The sequence below is a fragment of the Phoca vitulina genome, unplaced genomic scaffold, assembly GCF_004348235.1.
Source record: "Phoca vitulina isolate PV1807 unplaced genomic scaffold, GSC_HSeal_1.0 scaffold2, whole genome shotgun sequence".
In the NCBI taxonomy this organism is placed as follows: domain Eukaryota; kingdom Metazoa; phylum Chordata; class Mammalia; order Carnivora; family Phocidae; genus Phoca; species Phoca vitulina.
The window spans coordinates 6,100,435-6,120,957 of record NW_022589705.1 but is presented as its reverse complement, the minus strand read 5'-3'; the positions used below and the strand labels follow the sequence as shown (position 1 = coordinate 6,120,957).

Below are 20,523 nucleotides of genomic sequence, written 5' to 3'. Positions count from 1 at the left end.
ATGTGGCATTTAAATTTAAATTAATTAAAGTAGACCAAATTTAAAAGTCAGTTCCTCAGCTCCAATAGCCACATTTGAAGTGCTCAGTTACTATCATATGTCCTATCATTGCAGAAAGTCTTATTGTATGGGACTCATCTGAAGCGGAGGTTGACAAAATTTTTATCTAAACAGCCAGTAGCAAATTTTTAGGCTTTGTGGGCTATATTGATCTCTGTTGTAGCTATTCAGCTTTGTTGTTATAAGGTAAAATGGGAATATACAATACATAAACATATTGGCTGTATTACAGTAAAACTTTATTAAAAACAAGCAGTGGCTGGTTTTGGCCTGTTGACTGTGGGTTGTTCAACTTGGTTGTCTAGAACATTGAATTTAATTCTTGATACCTTACTTAAAATTGTGTATTGACAAAGTGAGTCCGTCCTGAGGGAATAAAGCAAAACCATTTCATCGGAAGAATGATAATAAGAATTAGAGATTTTAGAATAGTTAAGAGAAAAGTTAGGGAGTGTTAATGACTCTCTTCAAATATTTGTTAGCTATCATGTAAAAAAGGAGTTAGACTTTTATGTGACTAAGGAAAGCAGAACAATGACCACTGCATGAAAGTTACAGGGAAGCACATTTTAGTACAATATAAGGACAAACAGGATTGATGGAATAGTGAGTGACTAATAAATGCTAATAAATTGGAGTGATTTATGTATAAGATAAGGTTTGAATTCAATGACCTGTATGATTTTTTTTTTCCAATGAAAAATTTCAGGGCTCTGTCCATTGAATCTTCTGTCATCATATGTAGCTTTAGAATGTACTTAATTATGACTTGTTTTCTCTCTTTTTTTTTTAATTTAGCCAGAGAGAAACTCATAATTCTCTTTGTTCTAGTTAGACAGTTTGATTATTATGAATATGTGTGTACTTTGGCTATCATGATTTGTTAATGTTCTTAAATAGGCAGAAAACCAAAAACTTTTAGATGAAAAGAAACAATTTGAGAAGATTGCTGAAGAATTAAAAGAAACAGAACAAGAACTAACTGGTCTTCTCCAAACCAGAGAGGTTTGTTTAAAAAAGATACATTTTTCTTTCCAACATCTTGTTAGTAGAGTACAGATTTACAGAATAGATTGTGGTATAGCTATTAGCTTTGTGAAGGATTTCTTCTCAAAATTCCTTTCAAAGGAAGTGTTCCTGCTATGTTTAATATACTAATGATAGATTTGAAACAAATTTAGAGAATCTTCATATTATAATGTGGTAGAGAAAGGTCAACATTAAGATATCAATAGTATGTATAACAATCACATTTTTTATGTCTTCAGTATTTCTTTATACATTTAAAATTTCACTTTTATTAAATTCTTCATTTATAATAATTTTATAGTGCTCATACTATAATTTTAGAATATATTTTTATTTTAAAAATGTATTTTTTCAGTACATAATAGCATTACATTGTAACCATTTTTTATAATGTAAGAACAGCTTAGTTTTTTTTTTTAAGATTTTATTTGAGAGAGTGAGTACGAGCAGGGGGAGGAGCATAGGGAAAGGGAGAGGGACAAGCAGACTCCCTGCTGAGCATGGAGCTGGATGTGGGGCTCGATCTCAGGACCCCGAGATCATGAACTGAGCTGAAGTCAGATGCTTAACTGAGTCAGCCAGGTGCCCCCAGAACAGCTTAGTTTTTAAGATTCTACCTGATTTCATTAATTAATATATTTTTCTTAACATAACATTTTAGTTGAGATTAATTACCTGGTAGAGTAAAATTGATGAAAATATTTTATGATATGTAAATATAATTTTACTCATTGAGCTTTAGAATATCAAGATGGAATTCACTTAAATTACATTTGTCATTGCTCCTTGTTCTAAAATTATAATGGTTCTGGCATTAAATCTATTAAATTTTAAAATTTGACATTTCTTACCAAAATATTGCCAAATATATGACTTGATTACAAAGTGGCCATACTTTTAAGTAAGAAAATTGTAAAAAAAAGTTTGCTGTGATTATACACATTTTCCAGGGAAAAATACATGATTTGGAAATACAGTTAACTGCCATTGTGACAAGCGAACAGCATTATTCCAAACAGGTTAAAGAGCTGAAAACTGAGCTTGAAAATGAGAAGTAAGTTTTCTATCTACAAATAACTTATGTATTCAATTTCTAAGCTTTCTGATAGTTAATAATAAATTAGTAAGTTATATTCAATATTTATTTGAATGGGGTTAAAGTTGTGTTTTATTCCTGATTAGAGATCAAAATAATTTATTAATTTCATTGTTAATTAAATTAGCAATGATATGTATATATCATTAGCATAAAAAGGATACATCACAAAGTTGAAAACTTCTTTAGAAGATCACTATATTACTTTTCTTAGAGATATTTAGTTCCTGATAAAAGTAATCATTTGCAGTTCTACCTAGTTATTTTGGTATTTTGTTGAATTATTTCATAGATTTGTTTTGTTGAAGTGACCAAAATACATACAGGTCATTGAATTATGGGTAAAATTCATCTATTAACCAAAATTCCTTTTAATAAATGGACTGGTTAGTTATTTATACTTTAGTATAAATTTATGTTATCCTTGGTATGTTCGCTTTTTCAACCTTTCTTTTTTTAATTTACTCTTTAATGAATTTCCAGTACTGGTAAGTAGAAGATAATAGGTGCTGCTGAAATCATTCCATAGAGCCACACAGTCCCCTTCTTTCATTTAAAATTGATCCTGATTGCAACCAATAATAGCAGTAATCTCTCTTCCAGTGTAGAACATTTGAGACCTTGTTAGAGCAGTTCAAGTGTTGTGCACAGAAGTTAAACTGAGTTTTATTTATTTTAATGAAAATATTTTGTTAAAAATAGTTCATGCCTGAAGTACTACTTTACTTTAATCAAATCACCAGAAATTTGGAATAGTTTCTAAGAGACAGTATACTATAGACAAAAATTATATGAAGAAAATAATATACACTTTAAAATCTGTGGAAAAATATGGGGCATGAGGTGTGTAGGGAATATTCAAGGAAATAGGACCTCTTGAAAAACTTACAGAAAATTTTAAACATGTACAAAGACTTCTAGAGGAAATAATGTAATGAAACAGCATATATCTATCACTCAGCTTCAGAAATTATTAACTAATGGCCAATCTTATTTATACTCCCAGCCCTTTCTCTCTTTACCCTGAGATTATCTTGAATTAAATTCCACATCATATAATTTAATAGGTAAATATTTAGGTCTGACATGTTTTTAAAAAATAGGCTTAAGACTACTGAACTAAATGCAAGCTGCAACAGGCTTTCACTGGAGAACAAAGAACTAGCACAAGAAACAAGTGATACGGCCCTAGAAATCAAGAAACAGCAAGAAGATATTGATGTGAGTTGATAAAGAAAGTACCAGTGACTTAGTTTTCTAACCTGTAAAATTAGGGTATTAGAATAGATTACTTTCCAAAATTCTTTCACTTTTACAAATCTGATTATGTTAGAGCTGATACTTTGTTTCAGAAGAAAAATATGCATATTGATTTTGATGGTGATAATGGGCAACAGAATATAGAGACTACCCATTGATAAAGTTAATTTAATTTTAAGCATCAAGATTTTTATGAAGTATTTACTCAACAAGTATTTATTAAGTAAATCATGTAAGAATGTGGAGGATACAATGGTGAATAAAATATCTTCCTCTTTAAGTTCTTATGGCTCAATAGAAAAACTAAATGCTCAAATAACTTAAACAAAATACTATGTTACATGTGTTGTTTGGAGACCAAGTGTAATCGGAATTGACAAGATTGCTTCTGCCTTGGTGGAAGAGAAGGCTTCAGAGAGAGTATAGCATTGATTTTGGCCTTAAAAGATAAATAACTATGAATTCAGTAGATAACAGTGAATGGAAAAGCATTCCTTGAAGCCACAACAATATGAACAGAGGATAGAAGTCTTAAATTATTACTGGGAAACAGCAAGTAAGACTTGTTTTTTTTAGCTGCTATATAGAGATTGTTAGGGGAATAATTAAAATAAGGCTGGAAAAATAGTGTGGAGCTATGCAAGGTAAATAGCCCATTGTCTTATTTTATATATAACTAAATGAATTTTATGCTGGCAGATAAAGGTTTTAAATAATAGTTCCAATTTTATTTTTGGTGAAACAAAGTAATTAATATAAACAACATTGATTATTTCCTTAGAATAGCAAAAAGGAAGAAGAAAGGATGTTGAAAAAAATAGAAAAACTAGAAGAAACGGAAACACAGTTAAGGCAAGACTAATGAGTTGGCTTTTTTTTAAGTCTGGCAAGAGATTTTAGTATTTCTTTTCTGTTAATTTGTTATAGTTAATTTAGATACTTAATGTTGAATATGGTATAGAGTAAAAAATTAGAATTACTGTGTTGGAATTCTGCTTAAAAATAAAATTGTAATGTTTGTTCTTAGTGTTGAAATAGTGAGATTAGACTTAGAGATTAATTTTAAAGCATCCTGAACTTTCTTATATTTAATATTTAAGAAAATAATTATATACAAGGAAATTTAGATGAGAAATTTTTAAAAATATTATATTATATATAAATAATAAAAAATATTATTTTTAAACATTGTCCATGTTTCTAGGTGTTTTCACAATCATCTATTTTAATGCCTATAAACCAGTCAAGTGGGTATAACAGTATTTAGTCCTTTTTGTTTTTAGATATTTACATTTTCTAGTTTTCCACTATCATAAATAGTACTGTAGTCAACATCTTGGCGCATACAGATTTTTTCCCTTATTTTGAATTTGATAGACTACGTTTCAAGGAGTAAAATTTACTGAGCTACTGGAATAATTGTTTCAATGACTTTTGATAATCAAATGGTTTCTAATAGGTTATAATGGTTGTAAACCATATAGTACAACCACTGTTGCATGAAAATGATGGTTCCAAAATCTTTTAATTTGTTTTGGGTATTATCATTAATTTTTGATAATATAATAGATAAAAACAACTCTTTGTTCTTATGATTTGTAATTTTCATTCTTTGGATAAGCTTTGGAATTTTTTTATGCTTGCTTGCTCGAATTTCTTATTTCTAAAATTGCTTATATCTGTTCCCCATTAATATTTTGAGGTCTTAATTGTTTTTTTACTGATTTATTTAAACTTTAAAAAATATAGTAATCCTTTATCTTGTTTTATTTACAGTACATATTTCCCCCAACTTGTTTTCCTTTCACTTTGGGTAATTTTTTGTCGTGCATAAGTTTTTTGATTTTGTATTAGACCTAGTTGTCTTTTTTTGCGGGGGGGGGGGGTAATTTTTCCTATTGCCTTTCTACTTAGAAATTTTTTGCCTGCTTGAAATCAAATATTAATCTTTTTTTTAGTTTTTTTTCAAATTGATATATTGATATTTAGTTTTTCTTTCTCTTTTTAAATAATAAAAACATTTCAAGATAGCAGTGTACTTCTTAACAGAGCTATGGATCTATGAGTTGGGTTTTGATAGTGTTTGTTTCCTAAGTAACATGTTTTTGTATTTTGTTTCCTTTTAATCCATTAGCAATTTAGATGATTTCCAAATTTTGGGGCGCTCTTGTTCTTATAGTCTGAAGTATTAAGTTTTGGTTTTTTTATACTTGGTTAGCATTTAGGTTAGGATTGAGTTATATGGGGTAATGTGAATAAAGTGCTGCGTATAGTTCCTGGCCATATAACTGTTATTTTCTAGGTTTGGAAAGTCAACTTTTATTGTATTTCTAATGATTGCTTTTGTTGTTGTTGCTCAATTTTCTCCTTGAGAAGTAGCTGTTATCTTTAGATTGAATCTCTGTGACTAAGGCACTGTACATTTTGAGGATAAAAAGTGAAGACCTATTTTAGGGAAAGACTGCTTTTTATTTAAGAGAATTCAGATTATTTAGATAATATCTTTTTGTACATCTACCTATTCTATAGACTTATAGAACTCTAAATATAAATATATAGGAAAAGTAAGAGTATGCCAATTAAAAATTTAATACTCAGTTAAAGAGCAAATATCCTGGATTCAGTTTTTATAAGACCAGTTATTCCACATGATTGAATAATATTCTGTGCATACAGGCTAAACCCAGCAACATATTAGTGCTAACCAGGGAGACTATAATTAAAAATAGCTTCAAGGATCTGAGACAAAAATACCATTGCATTATGTGCAACAGGCAGATTTTTTTTTAATTTAAAAAATTTTGAAAGGATAACATATGCATATGGCACAAAATTCAAAGCAACAAAGGGGAACACAGGGAAAGGAAACTATCTACCCTTTGTCTTCCTGCTATCTAGTTTCCTTCCCCAGAGTTATCACTGTTTCTTGTGTTTCCAGAGATACTCTCTCTCTATGTAAGGATATTTGTCTATGTAAATATTTCAGTCAAGTAGTTATTCATTAAAATCACTTGTATTTATGTCCCTAATTTATTTGTATAAAATTATGACTACATCTTAGAATGATGACTAATTATGACTTCTTTAAGAAAAGAGTAAAGTAAAATCTTGGCTTAAATAAGAAATAAATATTTCTTTTTTTATGGATAGAGGATCTAGATAGTTTCAAATTAAATTATAAAGTAATTTAAATGTAGGAGAGGAAGTGTGCCTGTTGACATTAATGCATGAAAAATTACCAAACAAAATGAAAATTTAAACCAACAAAAAAAATATAATAGACAACCATTTTAAGAAATCCCAGAAAAGGAGTAAAACAAAAATTTTAAATTTTTTTACAATGTCACTCTTCCATTTCCTTTAAGGAATGAACTGCAATCTGTGAGAGAAGAACTAAAACAGAAAGAAGATGAAGTTAAATGTAAATTGGACAAGAGTGAAGAAAATGTATGTTATATTTAATAATAAATTGTATAACAGAATTTCAAATCATAAAATCAACACCACATGTCTAAAAAAAAATAAAGTGAAGTATGCTATCAATATAGGGACTGTTGTAGGCTGTTGACCTTAAAACCATAGGCAAAGTTGGGTTATTTTGCTTACATGGTTTATATCTAGAAGAAATAGTAGCCTAATTCCAAATTTCTTTCACAAATGCTCAATACTTAATGTTGATTTACATTTTTAGGCTAAAAGTGTTCATGTTTTAGTAGTAAAGAACATACTGATAAATTGATACGTTTGTGTTGTGCTTTGGTGGATATGATTTCAACAAATTGAGATAGGAAGGTTTTTAGGGAAGAATGTCACAAAAGTAGAATAGTATGTGACCTGATGATAGTATACAATATACATAGTGGGGAAAAGATTTGCCAAAATAGATAGATCAAGCTAGATTGTGAAGGCCTTGACTGTGTTTTTTCACTCACTCAGCACATATTATTAGCTACCTACCTGTGCCAGGCACTGTTCTGGGTGCCCAATTTGGATTTCATTTGTTCTGGTGGATAATATGTGATCCAATTAAATTTTTTTTAATTAGGGAAGTCACATTTTTAATTTTTAAGAATGGAATGGGGAGATGTGAAAGATACTGGAATTAGTTGGAAGGCTTTAAAAAAGTGTCTTGAAAGCTCTGAAAAAAAATCTTGGAGAGGACTTTGGCCTAGTTTAGTTTACTTACTTATTCCTGAGTCAATCATTGTGGTTAAGGGGTAGAGTAATTTGGTGAAGCCTGAGCTGTGTACCTACCTATTCCTAGACAGATCATCTTCCATCAAACTACATGGATTTAGCAGGATTATTATGGGATTTACACTAACAGAGTCTTCTCAGGAAAGAATGGTGGCCAGACTAAAATAACTCCTCTATATAATTGCTACTGGAGCCTATACAAGGAGTATCTAATCAAAAGTTGAGTCAGGACAAGCCTCCTGGAAGAAGTGACATTCGGTTTGAAACCTAAGATTAATAGGAATTAGTGGAAGGCAGAGGGGTAGACACAAATATATCAGGGAGAAGAGTATTATAAATTATAAGCACACACATAGACTATATACAGAGTATGAGAGAGTGTCATATTTAAACAACTATGGAAACTTCATCTTGGATGAAAGGTGGAGTTTAAGATAGTAGTAATAGTGGATGGAGTAGGAAAAGATGAGGGTAGAGAGATGAGCATGGAGAGTTGAAGGATAGGGGAAATGAAGGTTGGGAGAGATGAGGGCAGATTATTTAAGGCCTCATAAACTATATTTAGGAATTTGACATTATTGAAGAGTTTTGACCTGAGAAGTGTCATATTTATTTTTAGAAAGTTGTAAGACTATTTTACAACTAAGATTTTAAGGATGAGATGAGCTAATATTTTTAAGGGCTTACAGTGTACCAAGAACATTCTAGTTCTTTATATATGTTCTCTTAGTTAACCACAAGTTATTTTTGTTCTCATTTTATGAATTAAGAAATTGGGCCTCCAAAGGGTAAAAAAGCCTTGAAAGGCTACATAACTCTTAGTAGTAGTGCTGGTCTTCTAACATTCTTTAGACTATACCACATTTTTTTCTCTCAAAAAGCTATTTTTTTCGTTCAGTTTCATATTAATTAAGTTCAACCAGAAAAAGGAATTTAATCTCCTGAAGACTTGCTATGTAATTTACTATTTTAAAATTTGCATCAGAGGCTGCTTCAAGACACTAATCCTTTTGTGATGGGAAAAAAACATGAATTTGGTGTTTAATGTAAAATAAAAATCCTTTACCAAGAATTTAAATATATTTTACCAATGTACAAGATATTAGTGATGAGTTAAGGAAAAAAGCCCAAAATGCAAGACAAGTTGGAATATTTAAGCTTTTTCCGTGGTTGGATTTCAATTTACTTATTGAAACAGTTTCCCAGAAAGAATCCAATTTGCAAGTAGTTCTCAGAAATTTGCCTGACATTGAAATTCATTACACTTTTCCCCCCAATCCACTACCTTAGTTCAGACATTTATATTTCATACATGCTTTCTCTGAGCCTATTTTCTCATCTCTAAAATGGAGATAATAATACCTGCCCTTTCTTTATCATTGGGTTGTTCTGAGGTTCAGATTAACGTGTTTGTGAAAGACATATTTAGAAGATTATAAACATTTGACAAGACAACTGTAAAAAATTCAAGGTAAACTGGGAAAGTTGATAAAATATTACAAAGTGATATTGGGCTAAGGTTAAAATAAGACTGATGAGCATTAACACAAAAACATTAAAGACAATTTCTTTTTTAAAAAGATACTGCAATAAACTGGGAGTATGTATATTTTTGTAGAAATATAAGACTAAGTTTTATGATTCCATTTCTGAAAGATATGCATAGAAGAAAATAGAAATTCTGTTAACATTTTAAATATGATGACAAATAATGTTTTTTAGGCTCGCAGCATTGAATGTGAAGTTTTAAAAAAAGAGAAACAAATGAAGATCTTAGAAAACAAGGTATTATCAAATGGAAAAAAGCATTTTTGAGAAAAGAGACTTCGTAACAACAGTATGACTAGGTTCTTTAGGACCAGCCTTTACACTGGTCCTAAAGAGATTTCAATTCTCTTTGAAGGCTTTAAGGAATAATTTTGGATTTTTACTGCAGGTTTCTTTGAAGAAGCTCTGGGTTCAGGAGTTTTGTACAGTGCTTCAAAGAGCAAAGTTTCATTAAACTCCTCTTTAGTTATCTCTTCCCTTTCCCCACATTTTACACTCTTAGCAGCTATATTTGTTGCAGATATCTTTAGAGTGGCAAGATGCTTTTAAAAGATTATTGTTAGACATTTCTCTCACTCATATAATCAAAGGAGCTACAGAAAATTTTCTGCTCTCTTTATGTGAAGTTGTGAAGTGTTTTTACTGCCTGGCTGTCCATCCCAATTCACTTCTCCTGTCTCCACACATTTATCCTAAACTTGATCTTCTATATAGTAAGTAGTCTGGAAAAGTATAGTTCATCTCTGAAGTTCTGACCTCTGATAACATCATTTTATTCTGCCTAGAATTGTGGTGAATAAAATTCTTTGTTTCTATGCCTGTGAATTATATTACATCGAGATGAACTGTGATTGGAAAAAAAAAAACCTGGTAGTTTAAAGCCTTTTCAAGAATTTTGGGAATTTGGGGCGCCTGGGTGGCTAAGTTGTTAAGCGTCTGCCTTCGGCTCAGGTCATGATCCCGGGGTCCTGGGATCAAGCCCCACATTGGGCTCCCTGCTCCATAGGAAGCCTGCTTCTCCCTCTACCATTCCCCTGTTTGTGTTCCCTCTCTCGCTATGTCTCTCTCTGTCAAATAAATAAAATCTTAAAAAAAAAAAAGAATTTTGGGAATTCTACCAAATACATTTATCTTCATTAGCCCTAAATTTGGAGATTATTTAAATTTAAAAGGTGTGACAAATTATTTTAATTTTCATTAGCTTATTCAGAAAGAGAGGAGAGTAAGATGGGCAGTCAAATTACATTCAAAGTTGATAGTTTTGATGTCATTATTTTAGTAAGATATACACTTACTTTTGGATTGTAGTAACGCTAGTTCTAAAGATGGCTTTATAGGAATACCAATATCTGAAGTCTTTTCAGGTCTGATTCTGCTTTTTGTTCTTTCTGCTGGTGTTTACTCATTGATTCTTAATTCTTTTTTTTTTTTTTTTTTTTATGATTCTTTGGAATTTTATCTATGGGACTTCTTTGAGGCTTATGTCAAAGTTTCTATCTTCCCAAAAAGATTTTCTTGGGAGCACTATTTACCAGGAGCCATTTTAAATTAAATTCTCCATTTTAGGTTTTTCCAAATTATAGAGATAGCATGAATTCAGACTATAAACTCATGTAAGGCTATCTCATGGCTACAAATTTTCAGGGAAGATTTTGATACCTTTCGCTCAGTGCTAGCGTCAAGCCAAGTTTTCTTGTGACCCTTCTGTGTGGCAGATTTTATTTTTTACATTTTCATGGAATAGTCTTTTGAGTTTGTGGCTTTATGCAGCATTGTCTTATTGAATTCCTCACCTTTAGTGAGCTCTAAGTTTTATCTATCTCCCTTACACTAGGTAGTTTCAGCAGATGTCCTTAGCTGGTTTTGGTGCTACCCCCAAACCTACTGTTATCACTTTAAAGTTGTAATTTCAAGTAAGCAGATTCCTTATTTTGTAGCCATTTCCTTTTAAATTATCTTTATCAGGAAGGTTGTTCAGAGTATACAGGTGGCTTTTCTGCCCAAATTGGAAATCCTTGATTTTTAAAATAAGTAAAAATTGTATACACAAATAGTTGCACCCGCTAATGTATTTATACCAGTAAAATTGGCATGAAAATCACCAAAATGTTTCTCATCTTTCTGTAGCTTTTCTTCCTTTGTTTTCTTTTGAGTTTTCTGAAGTAGACCATTTAGGGGTTGGGCATATTAAAAATGAGATATTAAACAGCTGTGCCATGTATTACTCATGTTTTAGAATAATAGTCAATTATGACTGCATGTGGGTTTTGCAATAAAAATATTTAGCAGAGTATTTTGTGCTGAGAGATTAAATTTTTTTCCATTGGAGTTTCTTTCTATTTTGATGGAAATTAGTGCAACTTACATATCTGTAATGTTTTAGGACTGTTTAGAAATCTGTGCTGCTTTTATGGTACTCCAATTATTTCTTAGATTAATGCCTCTTAGTCCAATCATGCCAGTGTACTCAGGTGAAATAGTCTCTCAAAGTAAGATATAAGAAAGTGGTTTAGGTGTTATTTCTGAAAGAAGAGTTAGAATGTAGTTAGGAGGAGATAGAGTATCACATTTTTCCCTTTCCCCAAATATAAAAAGTAAAAGAGACTCAGAAATGAGAAATGAGGAATAATTAGTAAGGAAGAAGGCAAAGTTATATATATCTTACCTCTGGCTGTAGCTTTTCAAAATCCGATTAATAATATAATTCAGCCTTTTATATAGAATTGACCAAGAGGAACATTTTCCTTAAAGTAATTGAATTCATGTGTTCTTCAAGTAGGTTAAGAAATGTGAAGAATTTCAAATTTGTATTGATAAAATCTTTATTAAAATTTATGCTTGATCACATAATTTTTTACATTAATGGAATTACTAAACTACATGATTTTTATAGTGACCTTTATATTATTTTATGCAATATTTTTGTTTTAAATTACTTATTTTGACTGGAATATTAAATAAAATAACTATAATTTCTTATAATTTTTTAGTGTAACAATTTAAGGAAACAAGTTGAAAATAAAAGCAAGTGTATTGAAGAACTCCAGCAGGAGGTATGTACTGATTCTCAAAATTAAACTACTAAAGAAAAACGATTTTTTTCACTACACTTCTAGAGAATAATGCTTTCCTTTCCTTTAGTAATTTCAGTCTAAGTCAGTAACAGGGCAAAATTGAATCATGTTGTTACTAAGCATAATTCTTTATTTTAATTTTTTACAGAATAAGGCCTTAAAAAAAAAGGGCACAGCAGAAAGCAAGCAACTGAATGTTTATGAGATAAAGGTATTTGGAATGTTTATTTTTGTTTTTCAAATACTAGTAAGTAGATGAGAACTTAATTTAACTTATATTGTAGTAGTTATTTTCAAAAATTCTTTTGAGACTGTAGGAATCAATCCTTTTAATAGAGTGCTTGTCTGTGACATAACTGTATCAGAATAATCTAAGCAGCTTAAATATATGAATATGTGTGGGATATGTGTGTATTCATATTCCTTACCCATACCTTCAAATTTGAGATCGAGTAGGTTTGGTATATAATATGTAGATAATCTACATATTATAGAGGTCTATATATGATTATCCTGCTGCACAAGAAGTTTGAGAACCATTGATTTTATAGAAACAAGTTAAAGTTAGGGAATGTCAGCTATGATGTCAGAGCCCTAATTTGTTTATTATCATATTCCTAAGTCTTTGAACAACATCTGACAGTAAGTACTCAAATAGTTTTTGAGTCTTGAATGGAAAACTGTGGTTCTCAGTGTTTGAAAGATGTTCCTTTTCTAGGAAAGCAAAAATCTTATACCTTCCTTTTAATACTATTTGAGATTAAAAATATATAAACATTGTGTTAACAATGAAAAGAATTCTCAAACTGCTGGAATCCTATAGAAAGATAATTGATAACATATATCCTGTAATTCAGCCTTCTATAGGTAGAATCAAGAGAAATATACACAATATTCATAGCAGCATTACTTGTAGTAGCCCTAAAATGAAGATGACACAGATAACCATTAGTAGTATAAAAATAAGTCAATAGGAAATTACTCTAAGATGACCCAGATGTTGGAATTAGGAGGTAAGTTCATTTATATAGTTTTTATAAGTATATTCAAAGATGGAGAGTATGGTTATAATGAATAAATGGAGAATCTCAGTGAAGAAATGGAAACTTTAAAAAAGCATCAAATGGAAATTGTACCATTGAAAAGTAAAATATTTTAAACTTCAAACTTCAAAGGTCCTTGTAGTAGATTGAAGATGGATGAAAACAGTGACAGTGAACTTGAAGCTGGATCAATAGAAATGATTAGTCAGAGAAACACAGAACAAAGATTAAAAAAAAAAGGAAGGGTTCCTCAGTCACCCGTGGAACAATATCAAGTGGTTTTAAATGTGTAACTGGAGACCCTAAGAAGAGGGGAGAAAGAGAATAGGGCAAAAGAAAGTTATTTGAAAGATTTCTTAAAACTTTCCCACATTTAATAAAAAGCAGAAACTTGCAGATCTGTGGCTTTTAGCAAATCCAGAGCAAGATAAACAGAAAATGATACCTACGCAGGTGTGCCTGAGTCACAGTAGGTAAACCCAAATAAAGAGAAACTTTTAAAAGCAGCCAGAGAAAGGGGAAACAATGATACAAATAAGGGCTGACCTTGAATCAGGACAGTGAAGGCCAGATAACAAAGGAATGACATATGTAAAATGGTGCCAGAAAGAAACTATCAAGCCACAATTCTGTATGCAGCAAAAATAAGGACACTGAGAGTTGTACTAAATGTGTTAAAGACATGCTAAAGGAATTTTTTTTCCATCTGAGGGAAAATGACATCAGATGAAAACTTAAATCAATGGATGGAATGAGAAAACTAGAAACAATTATGTAGATAAATATAAAAGGCTGTATATATTTTTCTTAATTTTTAAAGTGTATATATGGCTTCTTTAAGAAATGCTATATAGAGTGCATAGGGGAAGGGAGGGTAAAATGAAACAAGATGAAACCAGAGAGGGAGACAAATCATAAGAGACTCTTAATCTCAGGAAACAAATTGAGGGTTGCTGGAGTGGAGTTGGGTGGGAGGGATGGGGTGGCTGGTGATGGACTTTGGGGAGGGTATGTGCTATGGTGAGCACTGTGAATTGTGTAAGACTGATGAATCACAGACATGTACCCCTGAAACAAATAATACATTATATGTTAATAAAAAAAAAAGATATATGATAACCATGGCGCAAAGGGCAGGAGGATAATATGACTATTTTGTTGTAAGATTTTTACATTATACGTGAAATAGTACTCTATTAAGTCTTAAGTAGACTATGGTAAGTTAGTGATACATATTACTCTCCCTAGAGCAGCCACTATAAAATAATGCAAAGAAACATAGTGAAAAGCCAATAGAGGAACTGAAATGGAATACTAAATAATTTTTTTTCATTGGTTGTCAAATGATCCTTTATTGAAATATTTTCCTTTGTAATTCTTAACTTAGTTGGGCATTCTGTTGCACACTATTGTTGTCATCTATGATATCATGAGGGTGGTGGCCATCAACATTTAAGCTCACAGATTGGGCAGTCCCCAGGATCTCTTTAATCGTTCCAGAGAGTCTTCTAGCTAAAGATTGGTGCTGCATCTGTTGGGCTTTGTTGACAATCTCATCAGAAGTGGTATTTCCACTGTGCTTAATGTTTTTCTGCTTTTTGTCTCTTGGCGGTTCCTTGAGGGCTTTGATAATCAGGGCAGAGGCAGAAGGTACCACTTCAATCTGGGCTTTCTGTTCTGAATGATCCGTTTCACTGTAATCCTCAGACCCTTCCATTCACTGGTTTCCTTGGCAATGTCATCACCAACGTTTTTTGGAGACAGACATGGGGGCTGATCTTCAGGGCTGGGGCAGATAACTTCCCCAGTGGTGCCCTTCAGGTATACAATTTTGATCTCACTGGGGTTGAACTTAGGCAGCATGGTGGAGGCAGCTGTGTCAGATGAACCTGGATTTGGGACGACCTAAGACAGTTGCACCTTTATCTCCTCTGAACCAAAAACCAAAAAGTGGAATACTAAAAAATTTTGATAAAGCCAAAAGAGAAGCAGAACAAAAAAAGAGATGATATGAAAAAGATATATAGATTAGAAAAGAATAAGTTAAACTATCTCTTTTTTTTTAGATTTTTATTTTATTTGAGAGAGAGAGAGAGAAAGTGCACAAGTAGGGGGAGGGGCAGAGGGAGAGAGAGAAGCAGACTTCCCACTGAGTAGGGAACCTGATACAGGGGTTGATCCCAGGACCCCAAGATCATGACCTGAGCCGAAGGCAGATGCTTAACTGACTGAGCCACCCAGGTGCCCTTAAACTGTCTCTTCTTAAGTGATATATTTGTCTATATTAAAAATTCTAACGTTTCTGCCAAGTTGCTAGTGTACTAGTAAGTGAGCTTGGCAAAGTCACTGGATACAGAGTTGATTACCAAAAATCAATTGTATTTCTGTCTATTGACAGTTACTAACTGAAAAATTTTAAAACACAATATCACAGTAGTATCAAAATCCATATAATAGAGACAAGTTTAACAAAATATATTGAAGATTCATACACTAAGAAGTACTAACATTGCTGAGACAAAGAAGACCTAAGTAAATATACATATTCATGTTCATTGATTAGATGCCTTGATTTCTTTAAGATGTCAAATTTTCCCAAATTGATCTAGAGAGTCAGTCAATCCCCATCACAATTCCAGCAAATCTTTTTTTTTTTTTTAAATAGACCTTAACAAGCTGCTAATAAAAATGCAAAGGACCCAACAATTTTGGAAAAAAAAGAATGAAGTCAGAGGATTTAGGCTGCCTGATTTGAGGATTTACTGTAAAGCTACAGTAATCAAGGTAGTGTATTATTATATTTAAGATAGACAAAGAGATCAGTGGAATCGAATGGAAAGTTTAGAAATAGACTAGTTGATATATAGTACATTGATTTTTCAACAGAGGTGACAAAAAAAAATACAATGGGAGAAATGAAAGTTTTTTCAACAAATGTTTTAGAGTAACTGAATATCCATATGGAGAAAAAACCCTCCTACCTCAAACCACAAACAAAAGTTAATTTTAAATGGGCTATAGACCTAAAAATATTGACCTCTAAAGCCTCTAGAGGAAGATATAGTAGAATATCTTCATGGCTTGGAGGTCAGCAAAGATTTCTTAGGGCACAGAAAGCAATATTCATAAAATTATGATAAATTAGACTTCATCAAAATCTGAAAGATCTACATTTCAAAAGGTGTCTTAAGAAAATAGTCAAGATACATGGGCGCCTGGGTGGCTCAGTCATTAAGCGTCTGCCTTTGGCTCAGGTCATGATCCCAGGGTCCTGGGATCGAGCCCCGCATCGGGCTCTCTGCTAGGTGGGAAGCCTGCTTTTCCCTCTCCCACTCCCACTGCTTGTGTTCCTGCTCTCACTATCTCTGTCTCTGTCAAATAAATAAATAAAATCTTAAAAAAAAATAGTCAAGATACAAAGAAGTTGCAAATACTGACAAAAACATTTATTTGACAAATGACATATTGATGAATAGGTACTATAAAAGTGTTGGTGAAGTTGTAGATCATTTTGAATTCTTATACATTGTTGGTGAGAATGTCAAATGGTGCCATCACCATGGAAAGCAGTCTGGTGGTTACTCAAAAAATTAAAAAGAGAATTAACCGTATGATCCAGTAATTCCACTTCTGGGTATATACCTAAAAGAATTAAAAGCAGGGTCTCAAAGAGATATGTGTCCACTCATGTTCATAAGCAACATTTTCATGATAGCCAAAAGATAAAAGCAACCCAACATTTATTGATTTATTGTCCATATTTAATGGACAAACAAAATGTGTGTATACACACACACACTCACACACAGTGGAATATTACTCAGCCTTAAGAAAGAAGGAAATTCTGATAGATGCTACAGTGTGGATAAACTTTGAGGACAAAAGGACAAATGGTGTATTATTCTACTGATATGAGGTACCTAAGAGTAGTCAAATTCATAGGCCAGAGAATGGTGGTTGCCAAAGGCTGTCGGGAGGGAAAAAGTGGAGTTGTTTAATGAGAACTGAGCTCCAGTTTTATAAGATGAAAATAGTTCTGGAGATTGGTTGCACAATAATATAAACTAACTGTACAGTTAAAAAAGGTTAAGATGGTAAATTTTATGTTATAGGTGTTTTACCACAATAAAAAATAAAAATGTTGGCAAAAGAATAGACACTTCACAAAGGAAATGTACAAATGACTAATCAGCTCATGAAAAAAAAGTTCAACACTATAGTTCTAAGAAATGAAAAATAGAACCACAATGAGATATAACTACATCCACAAGCAGAACCAGCTGCATATTTGTAGGGCTCAGTGCAAAATGAAAAGGTGGGGCACCTTTCATTAAAAATTTCAGGATGACTACAGAATCATTAATCAAAAATCATTAAAAATTTCAGGATGACTACAACAGAGCAGGAAACTAAGTTCAGGGTGTTGTATCATTACACAGTTCTTATGCCCATGAAGCTGAGCACTGCCCACAAGAATGGCTGAAGTTAAAAAGACTGTCAACAACAAATGTTAGTGAGGAGGATATTGGTTAACCAGGACTTTCAAACATTGTTATTAGGAGTGTAAAATAGTACAATCACTTTGAAAATGCTTTGGTTATTTCTTGTAAAACTAAGCATACATAATCCAGCAATTATTTTCAGATATTTACATAAGAGAAATGAAAACATGTTTACTAAAAGTATTGCACAAGAATGTTCATAGCAGCTTTATTTATAAAAAACTAGAAATAATTCAGATGTCCATTAACAGGAGACTAGATAAACAAATTTGTTATATTCATGCAATTGAATATTACTCAGCAGTAAAAAAGACCTACAGAAACATGGATGAATCTCAGAACATAGCAACATAATCTCTATAACAAGAGAATATATTTGGCATGATTCCATTTAAGTGAAGTTTTAGAATAGACAAAGCCAATTTATAGAGACAGCAGAACATTGGTTGCTTCTGGGAAGTGGGGTTTAGACTGCAAAAGGGCATAAGGGTACTTTCTGGGATGATGGAAATGATCTATATTTTGATTTATGTTATCATTACATGGCTGTAAAGACATTTGTCAAAGCTTGCCAAATTGTTACACTAAAAATAATTCTGCATTTTATTGCACATACATTATATCTGGATAAAGTTGAACTCGTTGATGAAGCCTCCAGGGCCTAGAGTTCTCTTTGTGAAAAGGTTTGCAATTTATCATACAATTTCATCAATAGTTGTAGTGTTATTTTGTTATTTCTTCAATTTTGGTAAATAATATTTTTCTGGATTTTGCCCAATTCGTCTACATTTTCTATAAAATTGTCTGCAGCGTCTATAGTTATGTTCTCTTTTCAATCTTGGTGTTGGCTATTTGTGCCTTCTCTTATTTATTCTTTTTTTTAAGTTTTTATTTTAATGCCAGTTAACATTCAGTGTAATATTAATATCAGGTGTATAATATAATGATTAAACAATTCCACACAATGTCTGGTGCTCATCTCAAGTGCACTCCTTAATCCCTATCACTTATTTAACTCATCCACCCTGCCCACCTTTCCTCTGGTAACCATCAGTTTGTTCTCTGTAGTTAAGGGTCTGTTTCTTGGTTTCTCTGTCTCTTTTTTCTCTTTGCTCTCATTTGTTTTGTTTCTTAAATTCCACATAGGAGTGAAATCATAAGGTATTTATCTTTCTCTGACGGACTTATTTTGCTTAGCATTGTACCCCTTCCTTAGCATGTCAATTGCAGATGGCAAGATTTTGTTCTTTTGTATGGTTGAGTATATTCTATTGTGTGTGTATATAATGTTATATATTATATATGTATATGTCATATATATTATATTACATATTTATCCATTCATCTATGGGTGGACACTTGGGCTGCTTCCATAGTTTGCCTATTGTAAATAATGCTGCATTAAGCATAGAGGTGCATGTATCCCTTCAAATTAGTGTTTTTGTATTGTTTGGGTAAATACCCAGTAGTGCAATTGCTGGATCATAGGGTAGTTCTATTTTTAACTTTTTGAGGAACCTCCATACTGTTTTCCAGAATGGCCACACCAGTTTACATTCCCACCAACAGTACAAGAGGGTTCCTTTTTTCCACATCCTCACCAGCGCTTGTTTCTTGTGTTTGATTTTAGCTATTCTGACAGGCGTGAGGTGATATCTCATTGTGGTTTTGATTTGTATTTCCCTGATGGTAAGTGATGATAAGCATCTTTTCATGTGTCTGTTGACCATCTGTACATCTTCTTTGGAGAAATGTCTGTTCATTTCTTTTGCCCATTTTTCAATTGAATTATTTGTTTTTTGGGTGAGTGTTATAAGTTCTTTATATATTTTGGATACTAACCCTTCATTGGATATGTCATTTGGAAATATCTTCTCCCATTCTGTAGGTTGCTTTTTAGTTTTGTTGGTTGTTTCCTTCACTGTGCAGAAGCTTTTTATTTTGATGTAGTTCCAATAGTTTATTTTTGCTTTTGTTTCCTGCTTCAGGGGACCTATCTAGAAAAAAGTTGCTACAGCTGATGTCAGAGAAATTACTGCCTTTCTCTTTTCTAGGATTTTTATGGTTTCAGGTCTCACATTTAGGTCTTTCATTCATTTTGAATATATTTTTGTGTATGGTGTAAGAAAGTGGTCCAGTTTCATTCTTTTGCATGTTGCTGTTCAGTTTTCTCAACACCATTTGTTGAAGAGACTGTTTCCCACTGGATGTTCTTTCCTGCTTTGTTGAAGATTAATTGACCACGTAATTGTGGGTTTATTTCTGGATTTTCTATTCAGTTCCACTGATCTGTATGTCAATTTTTTTTGCCAGTACCATACTGTTTTGATCACTACAGCTTTGTAATACAACTTGAAGTCTGGAATTGTGATGCCTTCAGCTTTGCTTTTCTTTTTCAAGATTGCTTTTGTTATTTGGGGTCTTTTGTGGTTCCATACAAATTTTAGGATGGTTTTTTTTTAGTTCTGTGAAAAATGCTATTGGTATGTTGATAGGGATTGCATTAATGTGTAGATTGCTTTGTGTAGTATAGACATTTTAACACTATTTGTTCTTCCAATCCATGAGAATGGGATGTTTTTCCATTTCTCTGTGTTGTCTTCAATCTCTTTCATCAATTTTTTTTTAAAGATTTTATTTATTCATTTGAGACACAGAGATACAGAATGAGGGAGCATGAGCATTGGGAGAGGCAGAGGGAGAGGGAGAAGCAG

At 32.1% G+C, this 20,523-nt stretch overlaps 1 protein-coding gene across 1 annotated transcript in view; it reads left to right on the top strand.

Moving 5' to 3' along the window:
• SYCP1 (synaptonemal complex protein 1) overlaps nt 1–20,523 on the top strand; it is a 144,515-nt gene that overhangs the window by 73,245 nt on the left and 50,747 nt on the right. Inside the window, exons 16-22 of the mRNA XM_032415677.1 lie at nt 961–1,065; nt 2,040–2,143; nt 3,289–3,406; nt 4,227–4,297; nt 6,811–6,892; nt 12,181–12,243; nt 12,413–12,475. Of these exons, the coding sequence (XP_032271568.1) occupies nt 961–1,065; nt 2,040–2,143; nt 3,289–3,406; nt 4,227–4,297; nt 6,811–6,892; nt 12,181–12,243; nt 12,413–12,475 (606 nt within the window). The remainder of the gene's footprint in view (nt 1–960; nt 1,066–2,039; nt 2,144–3,288; nt 3,407–4,226; nt 4,298–6,810; nt 6,893–12,180; nt 12,244–12,412; nt 12,476–20,523) is intronic.